Source organism: Mustela erminea, chromosome 3, assembly GCF_009829155.1.
Source record: "Mustela erminea isolate mMusErm1 chromosome 3, mMusErm1.Pri, whole genome shotgun sequence".
Taxonomy (NCBI): Eukaryota; Metazoa; Chordata; class Mammalia; order Carnivora; family Mustelidae; genus Mustela; species Mustela erminea.
Genome location: NC_045616.1, coordinates 100,202,009 through 100,225,335, shown reverse-complemented (window position 1 = coordinate 100,225,335; position 23,327 = coordinate 100,202,009). Strand labels below are relative to the sequence as shown.

The window sequence follows — 23,327 nt, the reverse complement described above, 5'->3', positions numbered from 1 at the left end:
TCTGCTTTTCTTCAGTTCATTACCTCCCATCATCCTTGAAGCCCACTGGCTACGCCCCTCTTGCTTCGTGCCTTGATCTTGCCTATGTCTCGAGAGGATATTTGGGGTAGGTGGCTTCAGGATGCTGGATCCAATCATCTTAAGTTATATACCTCTAGTCCTTCTTTCCAGTGTTGAACTTCCCCCATACCTGTTTCCCAAGAATGAACTGTTCCTTAAAGGCTTTCATGAGTCAGAAGTGGAATTGGCAGCAGCACCGGCTATCAGATAGATAAGCTATCTGGTGTCTGCCACCTGCTTTCTCTCCCCTTACTTCTCTGGTAATTGTCATCTGTAAAAAGCCAAACCATGAACTCCAGTTTAAAGAAGAAACCCAAGCACATCTAACAAGGTAGTGCCAGTGGTTGGTAGGAGGTTTTCAGTTCCCTGCCATGTGAAATGCTCTGTAGGACTGCTTGAGTATTCTCCCAGCATGGCAGTTGACTTCGTGTCTAACTTGACTCTGTGTTAAGACTGCTCTGGTCTCTCCTTCACCATCCTGATCTTTGTGCTTCCCTTGACATGAAGGTCCCACTGAAAAGTGATTGACGTTGCACTTTATAAAGATTGACATTGCACTTAATAAGAATCTTTGACCATTGCATGATTTCATAACTTCAAACATTGGTTATTTGGAGAAATAGTGTTCACTGAATTAGTTCAGATCTTCCAGATGTTGTTGCATTTTACTATATAATTTCATGTGTTTTTTTTTTTTTTAAGATTTTATTTAGTTATTTGACAGAGATCACAAGCAGGCAAAGAGAGAGGAGGAAGCAGGCTCCCTGCTGAGCAGAGAGCCCGATGTGGGGTCGATTCCAGGACCCTGAGATCATGACCTAGCTCAAGGCAGAGGCTTTAACCCACTGAGCCACCCAGGCGCCCCTATAATTTCATGTGTTAATAGCACCACCATACTCATCAGAAAAGCTTTTAAAAGGCATTAGGAAATCACCAAGTTTACAGTGGCAAATACAAGTTTTCTAAAATTCTAATTTTTGCCTAGAAGCTCTAATTTATCATTGACAGTAATTGCTTTCAGTTGTGGGTTTTAAATGACAGCTTTATTATTGATATGTAATTCACATACCAAACGGTTCACCCATTTAAAATGTGAAATTCAGCAGATTTTAGTATATTCACAAAGTTGTGCAGCCATTACCACCATCAGTTTTAAAACATTTGCCAAAAATGTTTTAGAATATTGAGACCCTGACCCCCACACACACCAAAAACCCCATACCCTTTAGCCACCTACTTCTATCCCTCCCTGTTCCTAAGCAACTACTAACCTACTTTCTGTTTATAGATTTTCCTTTTCTGGACTTCCATATGAGTGGAATTGTATATGGTCTTTTGTGACTGGCTTCTTTCACTTGATATTTTCAAGGTTCATCCATGTTCGCATGTATCAGCACTGCATTCCTTTTTTTGTGTTGTGGTAAAATAAACATAACATAAAAGCTTACCATTTTAACCATTTTTAAGTTTACAATTTTGTTGCATTAAGTACAATTACATTGTTGTGATAGTGGTAATACTGTCCATCTTCAGAAGTTTTTCATAGTCCCACACTGAAACTCTGTACCAATTAAATTTGAACAATTATTTTCCATTATCTTCTTCCCCTGCCTCTGGTAACCATAATTGCATTTTTTGTCTCTATAAAATTTGGCTATTCTAAATAACTCCTATAAGTGGCATCAGACAGTATTTGTCCATTTATGTCTGGCTTACTTCACTTAGCATGTTGTTTTCAAGATTTATGTATGTCATAATATGTATCAATACTTCATTCCTTTTTATTGTCAAATCACATTCCCTTGTATGAATATACCACAGTTGATAAATGCTTGGGTGTTTCCACTTTTTCCATTATCAGTAATGTTGCAGTGAACAGTAGTATACAAATTTTTGTGGAGATGATTTCATTTCTCTTGGATGTATATCTAGGAGTGGAGTTGCTGAGTCTTGTGGCAACTCTGTGTTTAACCTTTTGAAGAACTGCCAGACTGTTTCCAAAGAGGCTACACTATTTTACATTCCCAGCAGTAGTGTATGAAGGTTCTGATTTCTCCACATCCTTACTAACATTTGTTAATCTTTTATATTATAGTCTTTTTGTGGATGTGAAATATTTTCTTGTGATGTTGATTTGCGTTTTTCTGATGGCTAATTATATAGAACATTTTTTGTGCTTGTTGGTTATTTATATATCAGTGGAGAAATGTCTATTTAAGTCTTTTGTCCACTTTTAAATTGGGTTATTATGTTTTTGATGATGAGTTCTAAAAACGTAAGTTTTTTTTTTTTTTTTTTTAAAGATTTTATTTATTTGACAGACAGAGATCACAAGTAGGCAGAGAGGCAGGCAGAGAGAGGAGGAAGCAGGCTCTCCGCCGAGCAGAGAGCCCGATGTGGGGCTCTCTGGACCCTGGGACCATGACCTGAGCCGAAGGCAGAAGCTTTAACCCACTGAGCCACCCAGGTGCCCAAAACATAAGTTTTTAATGTTTTCTTGATACCACACTCTTTTTTTTTTTTTTTAAAGATTTTATTTATTTATTTGACAGAGAGAGATCACAAGTAGGCAGAGAGGCAGGCAGAGAGAGAAGAGGAAGCAGGCTCCCTGCTGAGCAGAGAGCCCGATGTGGGACTCGATCCCAGGACCCTAAGATCATGACCTGAGCCGAAGGCAGCAGCTTAACCCACTGAGCCACCCAGGTGCCCGATACCACACTCTTAAAGATATATGTAAATCTTTTCTTTGAGTCTGTGGGTTGTCTTTTGATTCTGTTGGTAGTGTCCCTTTGATGCACAGAAGTTTTCAGTTTTGGTGAAAAGTCCATTTTATCTAATTTTTTTCTTTTTGTTGTTTGTGCTTTTAGTGTCATATCTAAGGAACAGTTGCCTAATACAGGTCATGAAGATTTTAATTTTTCTTTTACAAGTTGTATGATTTCAGCTCTTTAGGTCTTTGATGTATTTTGAGTAAATTTTTGCATATAATGTGATTTAGGAGTTCAGGTTCATTCTTTTGCATGTCAGTAAGTTGTCCCAGCATCATTTGTTGAAGACTGCTCTTTCCACATCGTTATGCCATAATACTCAAAAATATGAAAACTTAGAGAACTACCTGATGATGTTAGCCACCTCACAAAGTTTAAAGCCAACTATCATGGTTAGCACACACAAGTTTGTAAAAGACCACCTTCACTTCTTCTTCCTTTTTTTTTTTTTTTTAAGATTTTATTTATTTATTTGACAGACAGAGATCACAAGTAGGCAGAGAGGCAGGCAGAGAGAGGAAGGGAAGCAGGCTCCCTGCTGAGCAGAGAGCCTGATGCGGGGTTCGATCCCAGGACCCTGGGACCACGACCCGAGCCAAAGGCAGAGGCTTTAACCCACTGAGCCACCCAGGCGCACCACCACCTTCACTTCTGACAGTAACTGCTGGTTTGGGAATTTCCCAAAACCACACTCAGGTTTGATAATTCATGAGAAGAGTTCTCTAAAAGCTATTATACTTGGGTGACAGTTTATTACATGGAAAGAATACAGACTAAAATCAGCTAAAGGAAAAGACATATAGGGCAGAATCTTGACTTCTAAACACAAAGCTTCCATATTCCTCTTTAATGGAATCAAAGATTTATGACATTATGCATGAAGTATTGCCAACCAGGGAAGCTCATCTCCGCTTCTGTGTCCAGAGTTTTCACTGGGGCTTCATTACATGGTCATGATTGAATTGATTGGTTGCCTACTATTGAGCTCAGTCTCCAGAACAACTGATACTCATTACACAAAGTCCCCACCCTAAAACATGTGGTTGGTCTTTCCAGGATGGCCATTTTGCCCTGAGATCTGGTAACAAAGACACTCCTATCAGTTAGAGATTATCTCCCAGAATCCCAAACCAAAAACCCAGATCTCTCTCTGGGTAGGGCCAGATTTTTTACGACAGTGACAAATACTCGTTTTCTGGGGCAGAGTTAAGAAGAGAGTAAAGTTTTGGGGGACACCCAAAAACTGGCTCAGTTGGTTAAACGTCCAACTCTTGGTTCTGGCTCAGATCATGATCTTGGAGTCATGAGATTGAGTCCTGTATGGGGTTCCATACTTGGTGGGGAGTCTGCTTAAGATTCTCTCCCTCTGCCCCTCTCCCCACTCACACGCACTTGGTGTCTCTTTAATAAATAAATAATCTTTATTAAAAAAAGAGAATAAGGTTTTTTATTGAATATTCTATCAAGAATTATATTAGGATCTTGAGGCACTTGGGTGGCTCAGTTGGTTAAGCATCTACCTTCGGCTCAGGTCATGGTCCCAGGGTTCTGGGATCAAGCCCTGCATCAGACTGCTTGCTCAGCGGTGAGTCTGCTTCTCCCTCTCCCTCTGCCTGCCACTCCCCCTGCTTGGCTGTCTCACTCACTCTCTTTCTCTCAAATAAATAAAATCTTAAAAATAAAATCTTTAAAAAATTATATTAGGATCTTATATAGACATCCCATTAAATTTTCAGATTAACCCTGAAAATAGTATTCTTTTGTTTTACATGTGAGGAAACTGAGGGTCATAAGCCAATCGACTTCTGAGTGATAGAGCTAAGATTCAGACCCAAGTTTCTCTGTTCCAAAGCCAAGCCCTCCATCAAACACTGCTCATCATGACTGCTCCATTGCATGTCTATAGGGGCACTTCCTACATTGTATTCTCTGTGGATGGCTTTCCTTCCTACAGTGAAGCACCTTGGATCCCAGCCACCCTTAATAACACATACCATTTGGATAAAAGCAATTGTGTTTGCCGCATTAATGGAGCTTCCAGATAAGCTTCTTGGACTCCTGTGAATTCTGGAGCTATCACCACACACTGACTCCCAGCATAGCACGTTAAATGTCTATAAAGGTATACTCCTCAAGTAATCCTTTTTGAAACACCAAGCAGTGGTTGCCTCATCTTTTCTTTTGGGTTGAATTGAGTATCACTGAAACTCTTAATGCTCTTTTTTCCTTCTCAGGCTGCTGTACAGGACCGATTGAATGAGCAAGAAGGTGTACCAAGTGTTTTCAACCCACCTCCATCCCGACCTCTGCAAGTTAATACAGCTGACCACAGGATCTACAGCTATGTTGTCTCAAGACCACAACCAAGGGCAAGTTATTTGTAGCTGGAATTTCCCCCTTATAAGTCCATTCACTAGGTTGTATTGATCTCTGTATGACAGGAGTAAGGAAATAATCAGAATGGGAGCCTTAGCTAGACCTGGCTCTCTGATCTATTCCTCAATGAATTGATAACTATCCTTTTTTTTTTCCCCCCCTTTTGCTAGTTTTTTTTTAGGAGTTTTGTGTACCTTGTTTTGAGTACACAGTTTTATTTACATGTCTAAAAATGTTTGCTACATATTAAATAGATCTTCCACTTTTTTCCCCAAGATTTTTTTTTTTTTTTTAAGATTTTATTTATTTGATACAGAGAGATCACAAGTAAGCAGAGAGGCAGGCAGAGAAAGAAGCAGAAGCAGGCTCCCTGCTGAGCAGAGAGCCCGATGCAGGGCTCGATCCCAGGATTTGGGATCATGACCTGAGCTGAAGGCAGAGGCTTTAACTCACTGAGCCACCCAGGCGCCCCAAGATTTTATTTTTTTACATAATCTCTACACCCAGTGTGGGGCTCAGACTCACAATCATGAGATCAAGAGTACATGTTCTGCCACTTGATCCAGGCACCCCTAGGTCTTTCACTTTCACTTTTAAGTTAGAATGTTTACTTAGTTCTTGTTTACTTCATTTTACTTAATTTTAAGCTACTTCTGGGGAAGTACTTGGAATCTTTGTGGAGTCTTTGGTCATATGTTTGAAATTTGTCTTGAATAGCTAGTAGCAGGGAGGTGATGGTGGTTCCTTTAAATTCAGCAGGCATTTAAGGGTGCTCTATTGTACCTGGTATTTTGCTGTTGGTGATCCAGATATGAATAAAGAGCCAGTTCTCCCCCTTCAAATTGCTCTTTTAGTCTAATTAGGAAAGTCAGATAATGTATACTAATAAATGAACTCCAGAGGACTTTTTTTTTTTTTTTTTTAAGTTTCTTATTTATTTGACACATAGAGAAGACAAGGAGGGGTTGCCACAGGAAGAAGGAGAAGGAGAAGCAAGCTTTCTGCTCAGCAAGGAGCCCAGTGTGGGTCTTGATCCTAGGATCCCAGGATGGTGACCTGAGCCAGACACAGATGCTTAACAACTGAACCATGCAGGCTTAAAATTCCAAGAAAGCACTCTCTTTAACCTTCCAGCAGTTAGAATTTACTCCATTATCATACTTTTGTTTATGGAGTACTTGACAACGTTTTAAAAAGTGTTTCTAAATAGTTGTTGTAGGGTATTCTTAAGTAGAAGAAAACAGATTCCTAGAGCAATTATATGACTCCAGAAATTCTGTATATGCCTAATATTTCCTCAGTTTGTTTTGGGCTTGATTCAGTGTTTGAGACCCTAACGTCAGCCATGGGGCTTCAGAGCCCCCTGGCCATAGACACAGGGAAGGTATCACAGTAACGTGTTGTGACATAGAAGAAATGCTTTGTAAACTATGGAGCCCCTTATATATTCTAGTTAATAATAACAGCAGTAGTAATTAGCATTGCTAAAATAATAGTAATTATTATTATTTTATTATTTATTTTCTTTTATTTTAATATTTATTAATATTATTAATATTGGCAGCCATTTGGGATTTATAATTGTGGTTAATATAATTATCTGTCATTTATATACAAATTTATAATCAAATGTCCCCAAGGTGGTTATCTTTGTTGTTACTTCTGTATGCCATATTTAATGTGTAATGTGAAATCTGAAAAGGAAATGTGTAAATCTGAAAAGGAAAGAATGAATATTTACAATGTTGGGAGGCATACTTGTAATTAAATTTCACTACTAGTATAAGTAACTGCAGAAAGTGCTGAAGCAGATTTAATACAATAATTATGTGATAAGGGAAAATATGATAGTATCAGATGAAATGAGATGAAAGGCAGTAGGTCTTTAGGAAGGATAGGAAAGAAAAGGGTGGCCAGGGAAGAGGGAACCATATTGTAGAGGGAGGAATCATATGAAAGAACAAAAGGAGAGTGAAAATCTGAACTAGTCATTTTTGCAGGGTATTAGGGATTGAGAGAATGGTGTCTAACTTTGTTTTTGGAATTTCAGGGGCTGCTTGGATGGGGTTATTACTTGATAATGCTTCCATTCCGGTTTACCTATTACACAATACTTGATATATTTAGGTATGTACCTTTGTATTTATGCGTCAGTAGCAATAGGGCAGACTTTGGAGCTGAAACATAGACCAAAATAATAAGGTTTTTGCTTGTCGGTTTTGACTTGCCAGTTTGTCATCACATTGAAGAGTCTTCCTGAACAATCTTTAACGTAGTATGACAAGATTTTACATTGATCAAACATAACAAATGTTGTGAAATGGAACTGTTTTTAAATTGACCTGTAAAGTAATCTTGCCTGTTCTGAAGGTCAGTCTACCTACATTTATCATTATCCTCCTTCTGCCCACCTTGTTTGTCACCTCTACATTCCCTAGTTAATCTTCACACCCTTTTCTTTCTAACCACCATTATCCATACACTCCTTTATAACTTTTACCCTAAACCATCTAACTTCATCTGACTACTCCTAATCCCAACAAACTGTCTTGCTCTGAGATTACCTATATTTCTCTCTCCCACAACAGTTTTACCTTTCAGACACTGCTGTACATTCTCCTTTGTACTGGCAACCCATAGGTTGCTGGCACTGTCATCCTTCCTTATGTCTACCCTCTTGATTCATACTTTCACTTTTCTTCTTGCCTCCTTCATGTACCATTCAGAGAGCTCAGCACTGGAAGACAAAGAGAGGCCTGGGCTAGAAAATGTCAAAGGGGACCAAGTTTCTGGCATATTGGTCTTGGGGCATCTGGTCTAGAGCTGAGTAGTAAATGAACTCATACTTAGGCTTTATGGGGAACTAACATGTTGTATGGGCATCCAGGCCAACAGATGGAGCTAGAATATGTGGTCTGGGCCTTGTATACAGGGCAACCTATATTCCCCCCCATATATGGAAAAACTTTGCCTTGCTCTAGAGAGCAGAGGCTTTGAAGGTGAGGACCCAGCGGTGTAAAAGTGCAAGGATCAGGTAATACCTTTTACCTTGACTACTTGGTTGTTTTAGGAGTTGCCTGCTTAATGACTTCTTAGCTTTAGCAAAGTTCTTATTGGTTACCAGTTAATCAATTGGTACTTTTTCCATCCTGTTTAATTTTAAAATGGGCACATATAAACTGTTAAAATCATAACAAAGACTGAATTGAGATCTTTAAAAAAAAAAAAAAAAAGCTGATTGTCCTGAATTATGTAAGCCAGGGGAATGTATTGTAATTAGAAAGAAAAGTTACAGCCTTTATCCATTTGTTCATCAAAATTTGAAAACTTAAGAGAATAATAAAATAGTCTTAAATCCTTAATTTCCAAGAAAGTTACCAAAATCAATTTTCTAAATGATTTCTAACCACTCCCCACATATACAACTTCTTACATTTGGTTTTAATTTCCTCTGCAATGTTTGTGTCAGTGAATTTGATTTGATTACTTAGGAGAATTTCTAAGTGAAATTGTATACACGTGGGGAATTTGAGAGGCTAAGGAATTGGCTCAGTATTTGGAAAGGAAAGTGTCATAGTTTAGTCAACTTTTCTGTGCTGAAAATGCCTCAAGTACGTGAGTATTGTGTGCTTTCCTTGGAAAAAGAGTATGCATGGCATGTCTGACTAATTTTAATGCAACTGTATCATCCAGACAACTTATTTAATGTTATGTAGCACATTGACTTGTCAAAACTCTGTCCATTGCCTTCTGTGGAAACCCAAAGGGTAAATAAGTTGTGCTATACAAATAGAAGATAGGCTTTTAAGAAACAGATGTGTGGTATCATCCTTAACTTGACAAAGCTGCCAGGTCTCCAAATCTACCAGTGTACTCTAGGTCAGTTTTAAAACTTCCTTCATGGATGCCATTAACCGCCAGCCATTTAGCAGAATTTTACTTGCCTCCTTGAAAAGCAAGTAAATCATGACCACAAGTTCGGGTTGAAGCCTGTCCATAATTTGAATAACTTGGGAGTATGCTCTGGAAATTCAAAATCCCAGGACAATAGAAAGGAGAGGGAGAGGCAAGTAGGACAACCAAAAAGAGACAGAGCTCTATTCTAGAGCAATTCTATCCAATAGAATTTTCTGTGATAATGGAAACATTCTGTATCTTCGCTGTCCAGTGTGGAAGCCACTAACCTCATGTGACTATTGAGTACTTAATGTGGTGAGAGCACTGAGGAACTGAATTTCATTTTGTATTTTATTTAGTTAATTTAAACTTAGCCCCATGTGTCTAGTGGCTGCCCTATTAGACCGTGCCATTCTAGGGAGTCTGGGGGCACAGTCTGACCTATGATCTTTTTGGACTGTGTCTTCCTTTTACAATTTTTCTAGTCCTGAATTTTTCTGCTAAAAAACACTCAGGATTTGTTTAGGCCATTGTTGGAATTTATAATCCTAGTAGTTTACATTTGTCTTGAAGGGGCAATGGAAAAACACTTGCTACTTTGCAGCTTTTGAGCCAGACTCTACTCTCAGATTTGATGGTCCATTCATAGACCATTCACCTCCTTTTGCTGCCATGCCTCTGGCTCTGTTGTAGGAATCTTTACGAACTGGCCCACTCCATATGCACTACAATAAGCCGATTCATGTGATATTTATTCCTTCCTCCCCAGGTTTGCTCTTCGTTTTATACGGCCTGACCCTCGCAGCCGGGTCACTGACCCCGTTGGGGACATTGTTTCATTTATGCACTCTTTTGAAGAGAAATATGGGAGGGCACACCCTGTCTTCTACCAGGGAACGTACAGCCAGGTCAGTGCCACAAACCATATAGATGCCAATTTATTGATATGGTTCTGTCCACAAAGGAAAGCGTAGCCCAGCACTGATCATGTCATTCTTTTACTCAGGAACCTTAAATAGCTCTTCACTGCTTACAGAAAAAGAAAGCCAGCCCTACTTAATCTAATCCCAACCTCCTTTTGAGGTTTTTCCTATATAACTTGTTTCTTCATACCCTAGGTTCCAGCTAAACCATTTCCTGAACATACTCTACTTTTTTCACCTCTGTGCCTTTGCTTTTGCTTTTCCCTCTACCTGGAATGCCTTCCTCACATTTTTGCTAAATGGAACCTTGCCCATCCTTCAACTAGGTCATATCACTCCCTTCCCTATACCCTTTCTGATTGATGTGCCCTACCTGACCTAGCTTGCAATCTAAAATAGTAATCTTTCCTTTTGTGCTTTCATAGCTTTTTTTTTTTTTTGAAAACTTACAGCAGTTTCACATTCTTCCTTATATTATGGTTGATTATGTTCATGTTTTATCTCCTGTATCAGACAGTAATCCCCTTGAAGGCAAAGCCCAAGTTATCTTTGATCCCTCACAGAATTGAATAAGGGCATAGACCATAGACTCAAGGCAGCACATCTTATTCAACCCAAGCCACACAGGCCTTTGAACTGTTAACTCTCGGGGTGAAGATTAAGAGTTTTGTGGGTGTTAGGCATATCTCTAGTTTGCCAGAGAAAAATATAGAAATAACACTGTGAACATAGTCCAAAGGATGGTTTTGTTTCAGGTTTTTGTATTCCTGAATCTATCTGGTAAAAAAGAAAAATGCTTACTCTTGCTTCCTGCTTTGATTCTCCGATATCAGCTTTTTCTCATAGTTGGTCTCAGTGGCTCTGCTGCCACCTTACTCAATAAGCATTAAGCTCCCACTGTATGCTGGATGGTGTGCTCAATGCTGGAGATGCAGACGTGAAAGAGATGGTTACCTTTCATGCACCCTCCTTGCTATGATCCTGAGGGTAGACTGCCATTGGTCATTCAGGAAATCTTAATTGAATTGTAATGTGCTAAGGATTTTGGAAATGCAAAAGTATACATAGGAATCTTGGACACTGGCTTTGTCTTGAAAGATCTTTTAAACCCTTTGCTCTTTGGAATGCATTTGGGTCCCCCAGTCTTTCATCCCTGGGGTCAGGCTCATGTTTGCAGTATTTTTTTATGGACAAAGATGGTGTAGCTGTAAAGAGGCAAAATTCTCACCTCCCTTTCACCCGGTCAGATTCTCCTGTTTTTATCTTCCTTTAGACTTGGGAACAGCTGACTTTTCTGTGATTTGTTGGGGACCTTTCTTTGTCAGCCTGTCTACTCTCATGTGCCTAATACAGTTTAAATCCTAACAACACTAAAACCTTTTCATTAAAGCTTGTTAGTGTGAACTTTTTATAGGGAGAAAAATGCCAGGGATATGAAGGTAGGAGCCCAGAATCTGATTTCTTGTTCACCTTTTTTCCTCATTTCTCCTTTTGTTCCTTTAGCCTAATTAAAAGCTCAAGGCACAGTCATCGTAATAATTAGTGATCTTCTGTTTTCCACAGGCACTTAATGATGCCAAGCGGGAGCTTCGCTTCCTTTTGGTTTATCTTCATGGAGATGATCACCAGGACTCTGATGAGTTCTGTCGGTAAGTAGATTAATCATTTGTTTAGTTATTTAATTTTTTTGATCTGCTGATATTCTGTAGTAATCAAGTTCTGTTCATGTCCATTTCATCCCTCTCCACAGCAACACACTCTGTTCACCGGAAGTCATTTCCCTGATTAACACTAGGATGCTGTTCTGGGCGTGTTCCACAAATAAACCTGAGGGCTACAGGGGTGAGTTGTAGTTCTTTTTCCTCATTGAGATTGGTGAAATATCCTTGAAATAAGTGGAAAATGTGCCATTTAGTGCATGATTTTTTTGTGTGAGACACAGTGCTAGGGACTATACATTATCTTATTTAATCCTCTCAGTAGTCCTGAGATGGGGGTTGTATCATCTCCACTTTATGGTTTAGGAAACAGGCTCAGAATTTTAGAGACTGGCCCAAGATCATACAGTTAGCAAGCTCAGGTCTTTTAGACTCAGTCCGTTCTTTACAGGTAACCACTGCCAGGACCTGTTTGAGTTTTAAAACACCCAGTCCTGTCCAGCAACTTACTTTTAATCTAAATGGCTTTTTACAGAGGAGTTTACTCTTGTCATCAGCAATTTTAACAGATCATTGTTTGAGTACCTTGAATGCTGAGAGGGATTCAGAAAGTTCAAATCTTTGCTGACAATAACTCTTCACTGGAGATAAGTATTGTTAGAACTCAGTATAACATACAAAGGTAACCAGTGAAGAAAAATATAGTTACTTTGCAGCTACTTCTGTTCAGCAACTTGAGTATATACTAGCATACTAGGCACTATGCTAGATCCTAAGAATCAAGGTGTTTTGCCTACATCTTAAAATCTGAATCTTTACTCCTAATTGGTTTTTAAGCATCTGATAAATTTGTGCAGTGTGCATTCTGCCATTCAGATATGGCTTTGGGATTGGAGGGTAGTGGATAGAGTGAGACTAAGGATATTTTTTATAGAAGCATATAAAATCTCTTCTTTCAAACCATAAGGAAAAACAAGTAAAACTCTGTTATGGTAAAACCTTGGGTTATTTGGAAAACCAACTTTCTAAAACTCCTTTAAAACAGAAAAACTACCTCTTTTTGTTTGAGGGTGATGTGGGGGAGACTTAAAAGGAGGATAAGGAAGGGACTGAATAAGAGGAAGAAAAGGCAGAAGACAGTGGTGGAGCTCACACCAGTGATACAAGGCTGAGATTTGCAGCCTTATTTCCTTTAGGCGTGACACCCGACATAGGGAAAAAATCATGCTATATTCAGATTTTTTTTTATAGATCCTTTCTTATCAAAAAGACATTGTCCTTGACCCCTGCAGTCTTCCATAGCATCGTTATGACAGCCACCTTCCACCAGAAAAGCCGTTCCATTCTAATCAAAATTACCTGGGAATAGAGACACAAAAATAAAACAACAACAGCAAAGATTAAGAAACTAGGACGAAAAAAAAGGTACTTAGAGAATAAGTGAGACCTCCTTTCTTTCCCAAGTGGGATTAAAACCTTTCTCTCTTGCTCATTGTGAAAAGTCTAAGAGCTGATCTGATTCATCCCTAGGGCTGCACTTCACCTGTTGGCTCTTCTTTCTGTCAGTCTCACAGGCTTTACGAGAGAACACCTACCCATTCCTGGCCATGATTATGCTGAAGGATCGGAGAATGACTGTGGTGGGACGGCTAGAAGGCCTCATTCAACCCGATGACCTCATTAACCAGCTTACATTTATCATGGATGCAAACCAGACTTACCTGGTGTCAGAACGCCTTGAAAGGTACAGGAGAGTTCCTTTCTGGAACAGAGAGACCAGCTACAGATTTGAGTGGCTGACCCAGGGCTTCACAGATCCTGACTTACTCTGTGTCTTGGGCAATTTTGAAAAACCTTATGCATTTAGTGTTAAAATGATTTAATGTACATTGACTGAATTCTCTCTTCAGGTCATCTGTTCTTGGAGATGTGAATCAAAATAAAGACAAGGCTTTGTGCTCAAGAATGTATATGTCATGTCATTTAGAATACTTGAACCATGATCTAAGGAACTTAAATGTAAAAAATGTGGAATCGTTAGAACTCTTCCCCCATTACATTAAGTGGTGTACATTAATTGTAGAAAATGTTGAAAACACAGAAAAGCACAAAAAAGAAAATTAAAATCACCCACAGTCCTACTACAACTTTTGATATTCTGGTGTACTTTATTTTATAGATACACAATATCTTTTATTCACTCACTCCTACGTATACATGCACACTTTTTTTTTTTTTTGGAGAGAAAATTGGAAGTACACCAGAATGTTAAAGTATTTTCTCTTTGGTTAGTAGGATTCTGAACAAGATATTTTTCCATTTTCCAAATCTTCTAAAAGGCATGTATGTGGTTTTTAGTTTTATGAAAGCAATATGTACAAAAATGCAGTAACCCAAAAGGGTATTTAAATGTAAAACGTGATCTTGATGATCACTTTTTGGCAGTAATATTGTTACTTTTGTTAGAATTGAGAAAAGGATAGTTCTGTTTGTAAAGTTAAAAAGGTAAAGGAGAGGCTTGCCATTATTTTTCTGCCAGATTAAACTGGAGAAGAAAGCTCATTCAAATTCTGCCATGCTATGCTTTGGAATCCTTCATGGTAGTATGAAATACTCATCTGTCAAGATTGTCAACCTTTTTACCTCCCCAGAAGTTTCAGTATGAGAAAAAAAGAGATTGTTTTCCTTCTCTTCTTTTGGTCTGGCCACAGGGAGAAGAACGAAACCAGACCCAAGTGTTGAGACAACAGCAGGATGAGGCCTACCTGGCCTCTCTCAGGGCTGACCAGGAGAAAGAAAGGAAGAAACGGGAGGAGCGGGAACGGAAGCGGCGGAAGGAAGAGGAGGTGCAGGCAGCAAAAGTAGCAGAGGAGAGACGTCGGCGGTAATGAGCCCATCTTTTCCTCCTTGTGATTCCCAAACTGATCTTAAGTGTGAAAGGAAAAAACTTGAAAATGATGGGATTTGTGGGTGTTTTAATTCCTTGCCATTTTTTTTTAAAGTAAGTTCTGTGTCCAGTGTGGGACTTGAACTCATGATCAAGAGTTGTATGCCCTACTGACTGAGGCAGCCATTTGCCCCCTCCTTGCCATTTTTTATGTTTACTACAAAAAGTAATTTAAAAATTTTTTTTTCAATTTTTTATTAAGAACAAATACATCACTGAGCAAAAGTCAGACAAAACAACTCTGTTCCATGAAAAGCAAGTGTAAATGGGTAACAGGCAGTTGAGAATTCATAGCAATATTTTTTATTTCTTAGCACTAATCAGTGTTAGCTAATTTTGCATTTCATTCATGATCTTTCATCACGTATTGCTACTTGATTATAGCCGGTATCTTTTAGCCCTTCCCTTTTTTCCTGACAGGTAAATACCATAACATCGTCAATAAATAATACATGAAATGCAGTAGCACTTTGAATTAGGGTGTTTCTGATTCTTGCCAAGAAGTTTTTCTTATGATAGCTGTCATTCATTTTCCTTCTGGCTGCACAGTAAACCTACGTGATGATAGTAGTCCTGTTTCCCTGTTGGAACCATAGTTTCAACTTTGTTTTGTGTCTGTACAGAATTTACAAGAGGAAAAGGAAAGGAAGTTGGAGTGCCTGCCCCCGGAGCCTTCCCCTGATGACCCTGAAAGTGTCAAGATCATTTTCAAATTACCTAATGATTCTCGAGTAGGAGAGACGATTCCACTTTCACAGTCTCTAACAGTAAGGACCCCCTAAATTGTGTGAAGTGTATGTAGGGTCTGGGCTATAGATTTGGAAGCTTTTAAGGACTCTTGAAAGTGTTGTTGGTGTATCTGTTGCTCTGATGAACAGGAAGGGGTGGGCAGAGAGAGGAGTGCAATGAACCGTGAGGTTCCTTCAATTCTAGCTGCCAACTCAAAGGAGCTGCTAAGGTTTTCTTTCATCGTGTTTGAGTTCTGAAGTGTTCCTCACCAGGAAGCTCCACAGAAGACTTGGGTATTTAAGGTGGGAGGCTCTTCCATGCTGCTTAGCTCACATTGGCTTCAGAATCCCAGCAGAACCCCTTGCTTTGTCTCCATAGCACACTCTGTCTCCACTGACCTAAAAGCATCAGAATTACACATCTGAATATAAATGCATGTACAGTTTACATACAGTTGTCACTCTTTGTTTCTATCCATTTAGCCCGTAAGAATCCCCACTTTGTGGGGCTACCTTTTGTATTTGGTATCTAGAACTAAGTAGTATTTGTCATTCCATAGGGAAATAGTTAAAAGCAGAGTCTCTTAGATTCCCCCGGAATGATGAGGCTCCTGGGTGGCTCAGTTGGTTAAGCCTCTGCCTTTGGCTCAGGTCATGATCCCTGAGTGCTGGGATCGGGACTCTGTTAGGCCTCTTGCTCAGCGGGGAATCTGCTTCTTCCTCTCCCTCTGCCTCTCCCCCACTTGTGCACATTCTTTCTGTCTCTCTCTTAAATAAATAAATCTTTTAATAACTGGGGATCAAATTTTCATTCTAAGATTAATGGATTCGTTTTCTTGATCAGTGTACTTTTTGACTCAAGTTTCTTCATCTGTAAAATGGATATCATAATAGGTACTCTCTGATAGGATTGTTGTCGGGATTAAGTTCAGACATAAAGTATTCAACATTGCACCTGGCTCATAGTAAGCACTCACATGCTAACTGTTGCTTTTGGTATTTATAACCAAAAGGAAATTTCTGTTTATATTGATAGTGCGTTGTCTTTTTTAATTTACCAACTATAGTAGATTATGCCATTTCCCTGATAACTGAAAACAGAGTAAACTGCATAATAGAAAAGAGTATGCACTGCAGTCAGGTGAGGCCAGGTGGCACATTTATTACTTCTCCTGTTTAAGTAAAGAACATTGGACAAGTTGTAGAGTCTTTTACAGGGCCTCAGATACCTCATCAATTAAATGGAGATATAATCTGCCCTTTGATAAATGTAAACTGAAGATTACCTCAGGCACTGCGCTAGGCACTCTAGGGGTTATACAGATAAGTGAGACATGGATCTGGCATTCATGCAACTTACGGCCAGTAGGGAATGTAAGACTCAGAGTTAATACAAAGTAAAAAGTTGTGAGGCATCCTGGGGAGAGAAAAGTGAGTAGCTTTCTCATTTTATTTATTTCCCATTTATGCATTTATTTCTTTTGAGTGAAATGTTCACATTCCTAACTTTGGATTCTTAAATTGGGATAACATGAATGAGCCTCACATAGTATATACCATGTAGTAGGTAGTTACTAAATCTAAATGTTCATTCCCTTCCCCCTGGTGTTTCCTAACTACGGAGGTTTGCATTGGATTTTAGCTTGCAACCATGTTCACTGACACTTTCACATCATAGTATACCTGAGCTTTATGGAGCTTCTACTCCATAAACTCTAACTGTGTATGTGAAAAACCTAACAGAAATAGACTCTCTTGAGAGTTTCAGAAGAAAAGTCTATTAGAATTGTGGAACAGAATAGGCTTCTGGCCTAAGGGGAACCAGCCCATCTGTTAGCTATTTAATCCTTAAAGACTTTTTTTGTTTGTTTTTAAGATTTTATTTATTCATTTGAGAGAGCGTGTGCAAGTTGGGGGGGTAGAGGGAGAGAGACAAGCAGATTCCCCGCTGAGCAGGGAGCCCAATGTGGGGCTCCATCCCAGGATCCTGAGATTATGACCTAAGCCAAAGGCAGCTGCTTAATTAACTGAGCCACCCAGACCCCCCCAGTCCTTTAACTCTTAAATAGGTTCTCAGTTTTTAAAAAAACAAACCTCTGACTGAAATACTTGATCATAAGTGGGGACAAAGCTCAGAGAGGGGAAAGAAATGTAAAGTGTAGTGATGCTTTGGGCCTTTAACATCCATGGAGTTTATACATATAACTGAGTAAAAATTCATAGTTTTTCATGTTCTTGCAGACTTTGTATCATCTTCCTGTGAGATCTTTCTTTGTAAGTAATCCCAAAAAGTGAATGTGCAGTGGAATACTCAATTTGCACAAAGCTCAGCTCTTGATAGTAGTAAAATGCTAAGATAAAAAAGAATAAACTGTAGAAAAAAATCTCCAGGTCTCATGAGTGGGCAGAAAAGTGGCAGCTGACTTTCTGTTAAATGAATGCATGTTAGAGAGACTCCAAATCATTTTTCTATCTGTTAGGAACCAAAAGTGACCTCTGGAGGTGATGTGCATTGTCAGTGGTAAACAGAAGATGCCAGTTTTATACCAGGGTTGAATATTTTCAACAAGATTAAAAAGGAAACAAAATATTGTTTAAGGTCTGTGTTGGGTTCATACCAGTAGTATTTGTTGCAAGTCTAATTGATGCATCTCAGCATAAGGAAAATAATATTAATGGAAATTGCACAGAGAGACAGGAACTGTAAATGATTGAGGTTGATAGATTAAAGTATATGAATTTATAAAATCATGAATGGATTTAGGGAAGAGGAGCGTGGATTTACTTCTTAAATTCTGGAGTCATATGTAGCCTCTTAAAAGCTCTAAAGAGGTAAATTTAAGACAAATGAAAAAGGAGTGCTTCACACAAAGGGGACTAAACTTATGAGAGGTAGAACAAAAAGAAAATAGATTCCCTCCAAATAGGGTAACTTGAGTGTTACGTTCCTGATCTTCGGGATTGACCTGAAAGAGATTAGCACTGCCCTTCACAACATATCCATCGGACTCTTTGGTAGAAGTAGCATGCCGGCTGAAGAGGGCCATAGAATAGATCCAGTATGCCAGTACTTAATGTGTGGTGTCAAGAGACAGGGAACGGTAAAGGTGGCCTATTCATAGTACCTCACATTTTAAGTGTTAGTAATGGGAGTTTTCTTGATGTCATCTTACTTCTCATTAAGAATTTACCTTTATTCTGTCAGAGCCAGAGCAGGGTGAGAAGGGCATTCTCATAGAAGAGAGGTCTGCATGAAGAATGTCAGATCTTGACCAAATTAAGGAGAGTGTCTAGATGTGAGGACTGCCTAGTGCACAGAGTCAGAGCCCGAGTGGCCTCTGGTGTGGTGTGGGTGTAGGATGTTAAAGCCAGAACTGGGTAAGGAGGGGGAAATGAACTCATGGTTTTTCTGTGTACATATATATAAGGAAGTTCAGATATAGATGTGAAATGAAACACATAATCCTAAACTAGATGCTTTTGCTAAGAAAGGAAACTAGCAAAACCTGAAAACTTTGATAATAATTTAATATGTATTGTTATAGCATTAATGTGCCAGTTAAATTTCCTGTGTTTTGAGGGCTATATCATGGTTATGTAGGAGATTGTCCTGTTTATAAGACATACACAAGTATTTTAGGGGTGATGGGCCATCAGGCTGGCAGCTCATTCTCAACTGGTTCAAAGAAAAAAAATTTATGTTATGTACTTCCCACTGTTCTATAACTCGGATTATTTCTAAGTAAATTTTTAGCTCTATATCAAGTTGTCAAGAAAACAGATGAATTCCTTCAGAAGTAGGACTAGCATTGGGCAATGTAATCTCTTAAAATTAAGAGCTGCCCTATGTATTTGCTCTGTGAAATCGAAGGACCTCATAATAGAATTCCAGTGTCATGCGATGACTTCATATTCCGAGTCATCCTGGAGAGAGCTGGCAAGGGGATATTTGATTTCATAGTTGTGTTGTCTGTCTTTGACTTGCTCTAACTGTCCTTTTTCTGTATGATCTGCAGGTAATCCATGACTTCTTATTTTCCTTGAAAGAAAGCCCGGAAAAGTTTCAGATTGAAGCCAACTTTCCCCGGCGGGTGCTGCCCTGCATCCCTTCAGAGGAGTGGCCCAACCCCCCAACATTGCAGGAGGCCGGACTCAGCCACACAGAAGTTCTCTTTGTTCAGGACCTAACAGATGAATGACATTTTTTCTTCCTCCCCCCCCTCCTACCCTAATCCCTAAAAGAAATGGAAAAACAAAAACAAAAAAAACAAGAGAGAAATTCATATTATTATTATTATAATACGATATTTTTTTTTAAAAGACTGCTGCATCCTGAGGAAGGATCAGAAACCATGCTGCCTAAAAGAGTCACCACCTGTGTGTGCGTGCGAGGTCAGCAATGAACGTTCCCGCTGGCAAGGCCACCCTTCCCTACTGCCTCTGCACCACGCACCTTCCAACAAAAGGAGACTCTTCACCTCCAACCCAGTCATTGTCCCTACTGGGGAAGGGTGGACATTCCCACTAGTTCTCATTCATTCTTGCTTTTATGGAAAATAAAAGTGAAAAAGACGTCCATCAACCAGCTACTGCAGCATCTCCTGAGGACTTGCTTCTCCCACCACTGGAGAAGAGAGGGAAGAGAAGGCACAGAACAGAGATGTTCTTGAACTTCCCACAATTTATGAATAACTTCTAAATGTTTTCTGTTGCTTTGTAATGACCAAAGGAATGAGGCTGACATAGGCGTTTTTTTTCCTCAACTTTATTTGATGAGAGCCAGTTCTTAAGCCCATGAGTTCATGCCCTGGGCTCCTTAGCCCACAAGAGTGTAATAAAGGTGGCCTGGGCTGGTTTATGCTTATTTCTGCCATTTTCCCTCTCACATTCCCAGAGAGGTGATTCTTTTTGGTCCAACTCTTGCTGTCCTTTCTTGCCATCTCTGTGCCCCACTGGGGAATATTAGGAGGAAATCTGGGTTCATTGCCCCACAAAGTCTATACAGATAGACCCATATACATGGCGTGAATTCTGCGTATACTGAGTATACACATGACTGCAGCTTTCCCTTGGAATCTGTACCAAGTGGTTATGGGATCTGAACCAAAGGATAGCGGCTCTTCATTCCTCTTCTGACATGTGCATGCTCTTCCTGCCCAGTCTTGAGCTTTCCTGAATTGCCAAGTTTGGTGCTTTCCCAAAGGACTAGCAGGACCTGTGGCAGAGCCAGAAGGAACCCCATGAGAGTTCCCTGCCTATCTCAGTGGGAGTGTGGTGGTGGTGGTGGTGGTTTAAGGATAGAACTAGGGACCTTGAAGGGAGCCAAGCCAACTCTCAGCCTGTGTAAACTGTTGGAAGGCACATTTAGTTTCTGATGTAGCCATCTGCTAGACGCAGTTTTTAATCCTCTCTGTTGCTGTGTTGAAGTAATAGGGTTTTTTAACCTCTGAATATCTATTCTCTGGTTGAGTTTATGGTAATGGGTGCATGGGTCAGGGCATGTATTAACAGATGCCAGCATGAGCTGGCAAATACTCCAAAGTGTTCTACAGCTAGACTGGTGCAGGCATGTAACACTGCTACCTACTGAAGTAACTGTAGTTCTTAGCATGCTGTGAGGCGAGGGGTTCACATCAAGATAAAACATGATAGATTTCCAGCCTCCAAAGGCTTTCTGTCTTGCTTACCTAAAATCTAAGGGCCACTCTTTTAGGTAGCAGTGATGTGTCTTCTACTCTCTGCAGCCCTCAGGGGTTGGGTAAACATCAAGGAACAGAGTAAGGAGCCTCACACAAAGCACCTGGGAAGCCTAGGAAATTCCCAGTAGCTTTAGCACAGGTTTCTAGAACACTGTTTCTAGGAAAATTTAATTCTGTTCCTGACTGCCTGTTATTCCATTGTTTCCTGCTTCCTCAAGCCCAGGTGAGTGGGAAATCACTGTCTGACTGTTGTGTTGGCCTTAAAGGGAATCTGGAGTGAGTACCAAGATAAAGCATATTCTCCATCCAACCTTATATGAATTCTGCTTCCTGCTAACAACCATGCAAAGAGGAATTTTTCCACTTAACTCAGAGCCTCCTTACCTGTCGATCTTGCAGCTGTTTCCCTGGCAGTACACAGGAGGGGAGGATGTTAAGGGCCTTCGTTAGGTTGGGGTACCAAGTGTCTTGCCCACACCTCTTTGGGAAGTTATAAAACTTTTTCCTTAATTCAGTCTGCATCTTATTCTACAATGTGCACTTTATGTCTCTTGCCCTTTTAAAACTTGTTCAGTGAAGGTCAAATGCCAGAAAATTAAGAAAAAGTCTATGTCGGTACAGTTCTTGGAATGGCCTGCCCATTACTTCAGGTTTCAGGAGGTTTTATCTGGAGCACATGTTCCTTCCTAGTCCATGTTGAAACGGGCCTGCTTTGCTCAGACCCCATTCCTGTCTCCTTGCTGACCCTAGGGCTGCTGCCTAGGTGCCATCTCCCTCCTCCGTGAAGGATGCACGTTTTGTCATTTAAAGCCAGTACAATCTGTATGTTACTCCCAAGGACTTCTGGGAACTCAATGGAACCTGTAAGGGAGAAAATAACTGAGAAGTACCTGCAAGGATTTGCTCATTTCCAGATCACCTCTGGGCTATTTCAGCTGTTTATCAAACAGCAAGTCATCAACCTAACAAAAACACTTGTTTCAATTTGTATTCTGCAGTCCCAAAACTGAAGTAGTAGATTCAGCTGAAAAACCATGGGAAATGACCAAGACACCTGTTGGAGTCAGTTGAATTTCTGCAGCCTCAGTGGGGCCTTTCTGGTCTTTTCTTCCACTTCTACGGAATTTCCTGCAACAAATACTTCTTTGTCCCTGCTTTCCTCCACTATGAGTTTGGATAAAAAATGAGCAGAGGATAATATTTGTCTCTTTAAAAAAAAAAAAAAAAAGGAACCTAGAATCTTCAACTGAGCAGTCATTATGAAAATTGCTAATGGTGCCAAGGCCAAGGAAAGAGTTTCAGAAAATGACTGTGGGAAGAAGTGATAACCCCCAGAATGCAAAATCAGGGGAGTATTATCTGGTGCTTGAACAAGGAGCTCCACTTTACAACTGGTTTTTTTAGGACTTGTGAGGAATGCAGCAACAGGAAATCCATCCACAAAGGATGCAGTGCCCTAACTTGTACTGCACCTGAATAGTTATGTGATAATTTACTGAAGAAATCTAGTGTACTTTAAATTTTTTTCATAAAAGTTTACATTGTATTGTAGGTTAACATTAAATGTTTTATAACAAAAATCTCCAAACAAGTTGTGGGTCTTTCTGTCCAGGAGAGATGTGGTAGGTATTTTCCTATGTGTGAAGGAAAGTTTGGGAAACCATGGGGGTTGGAACAGGGTACTGCATTGCCGAAAAGCAAGAGAGAATCAAAGAAGACCATGGAGTTAAAATACTGTATTCCAGTGAAAGGAGGCAACACAGTGTGGTATAGCAGAAGAAGCAGACAGATTCAGGTTTGAGTGGGCTTTTCTGACCTCAGACAAATTCTTTAGTTTCCTCTAACAATAAATGAAGTTAACACCATCTGTGTCAAGATCGGTTTGTAGGTAAGCCAAATGTATATGAAGTGCCCAACACAGGTGTCATTGTTCCCTTTCTCCATGGAAGTGTGTTCTGAAGGAATATTTTCTTGCAGTTTTAACTGTCAGTTTCAAAAGGGATGCCATGTCTCCTGCTAGAACACTCTCATTTCCTTGTGAATGAGTGCCTAAAGAAGAGTCATCTTTGATCTAACGAAGTCTGGACTGTTGGAACTCCCCTCCTAAGGTATTTTTGCTTGTTTTTTAATTTCTGAGAGGAAATGCAAACCTTGGTTCTTTTCTTTTCTCTTCCCCACTCTCTGACCTTGCTCAAAGAACTCACTCCTGTGAGCTATGAATTCTTGTCATCTTCATAGTCTACCCTGTTGTTTATCTGAAGATGTGGGCTT

The 23,327-nt window shown here is 39.8% G+C and overlaps 1 protein-coding gene across 2 annotated transcripts in view; it reads left to right on the top strand.

Moving 5' to 3' along the window:
- FAF2 (Fas associated factor family member 2) overlaps nucleotides 1–22,306 on the top strand; it is a 68,852-nt gene extending 46,546 nt beyond the window's left edge. The window contains exons 1-10 of one of the 2 annotated variants that reach the window (XM_032336958.1): nucleotides 4,524–4,950; nucleotides 5,063–5,197; nucleotides 7,255–7,331; nucleotides 9,871–10,009; nucleotides 11,588–11,673; nucleotides 11,775–11,866; nucleotides 13,249–13,427; nucleotides 14,397–14,566; nucleotides 15,252–15,396; nucleotides 19,374–22,306. In XM_032336958.1, coding sequence (XP_032192849.1) covers nucleotides 4,939–4,950; nucleotides 5,063–5,197; nucleotides 7,255–7,331; nucleotides 9,871–10,009; nucleotides 11,588–11,673; nucleotides 11,775–11,866; nucleotides 13,249–13,427; nucleotides 14,397–14,566; nucleotides 15,252–15,396; nucleotides 19,374–19,556 — 1,218 coding nt within the window. In that variant the 5' untranslated portion in view covers nucleotides 4,524–4,938 and the 3' untranslated portion in view covers nucleotides 19,557–22,306. Of the gene's footprint in view, nucleotides 1–4,523; nucleotides 4,951–5,062; nucleotides 5,198–7,254; nucleotides 7,332–9,870; nucleotides 10,010–11,587; nucleotides 11,674–11,774; nucleotides 11,867–13,248; nucleotides 13,428–14,396; nucleotides 14,567–15,251; nucleotides 15,397–19,373 lie in introns of those variants that run through there. The other variant, XM_032336957.1, reaches the window with a different exon arrangement.
- The last annotated feature ends 1,021 nt before the right edge of the window (nucleotides 22,307–23,327 follow it).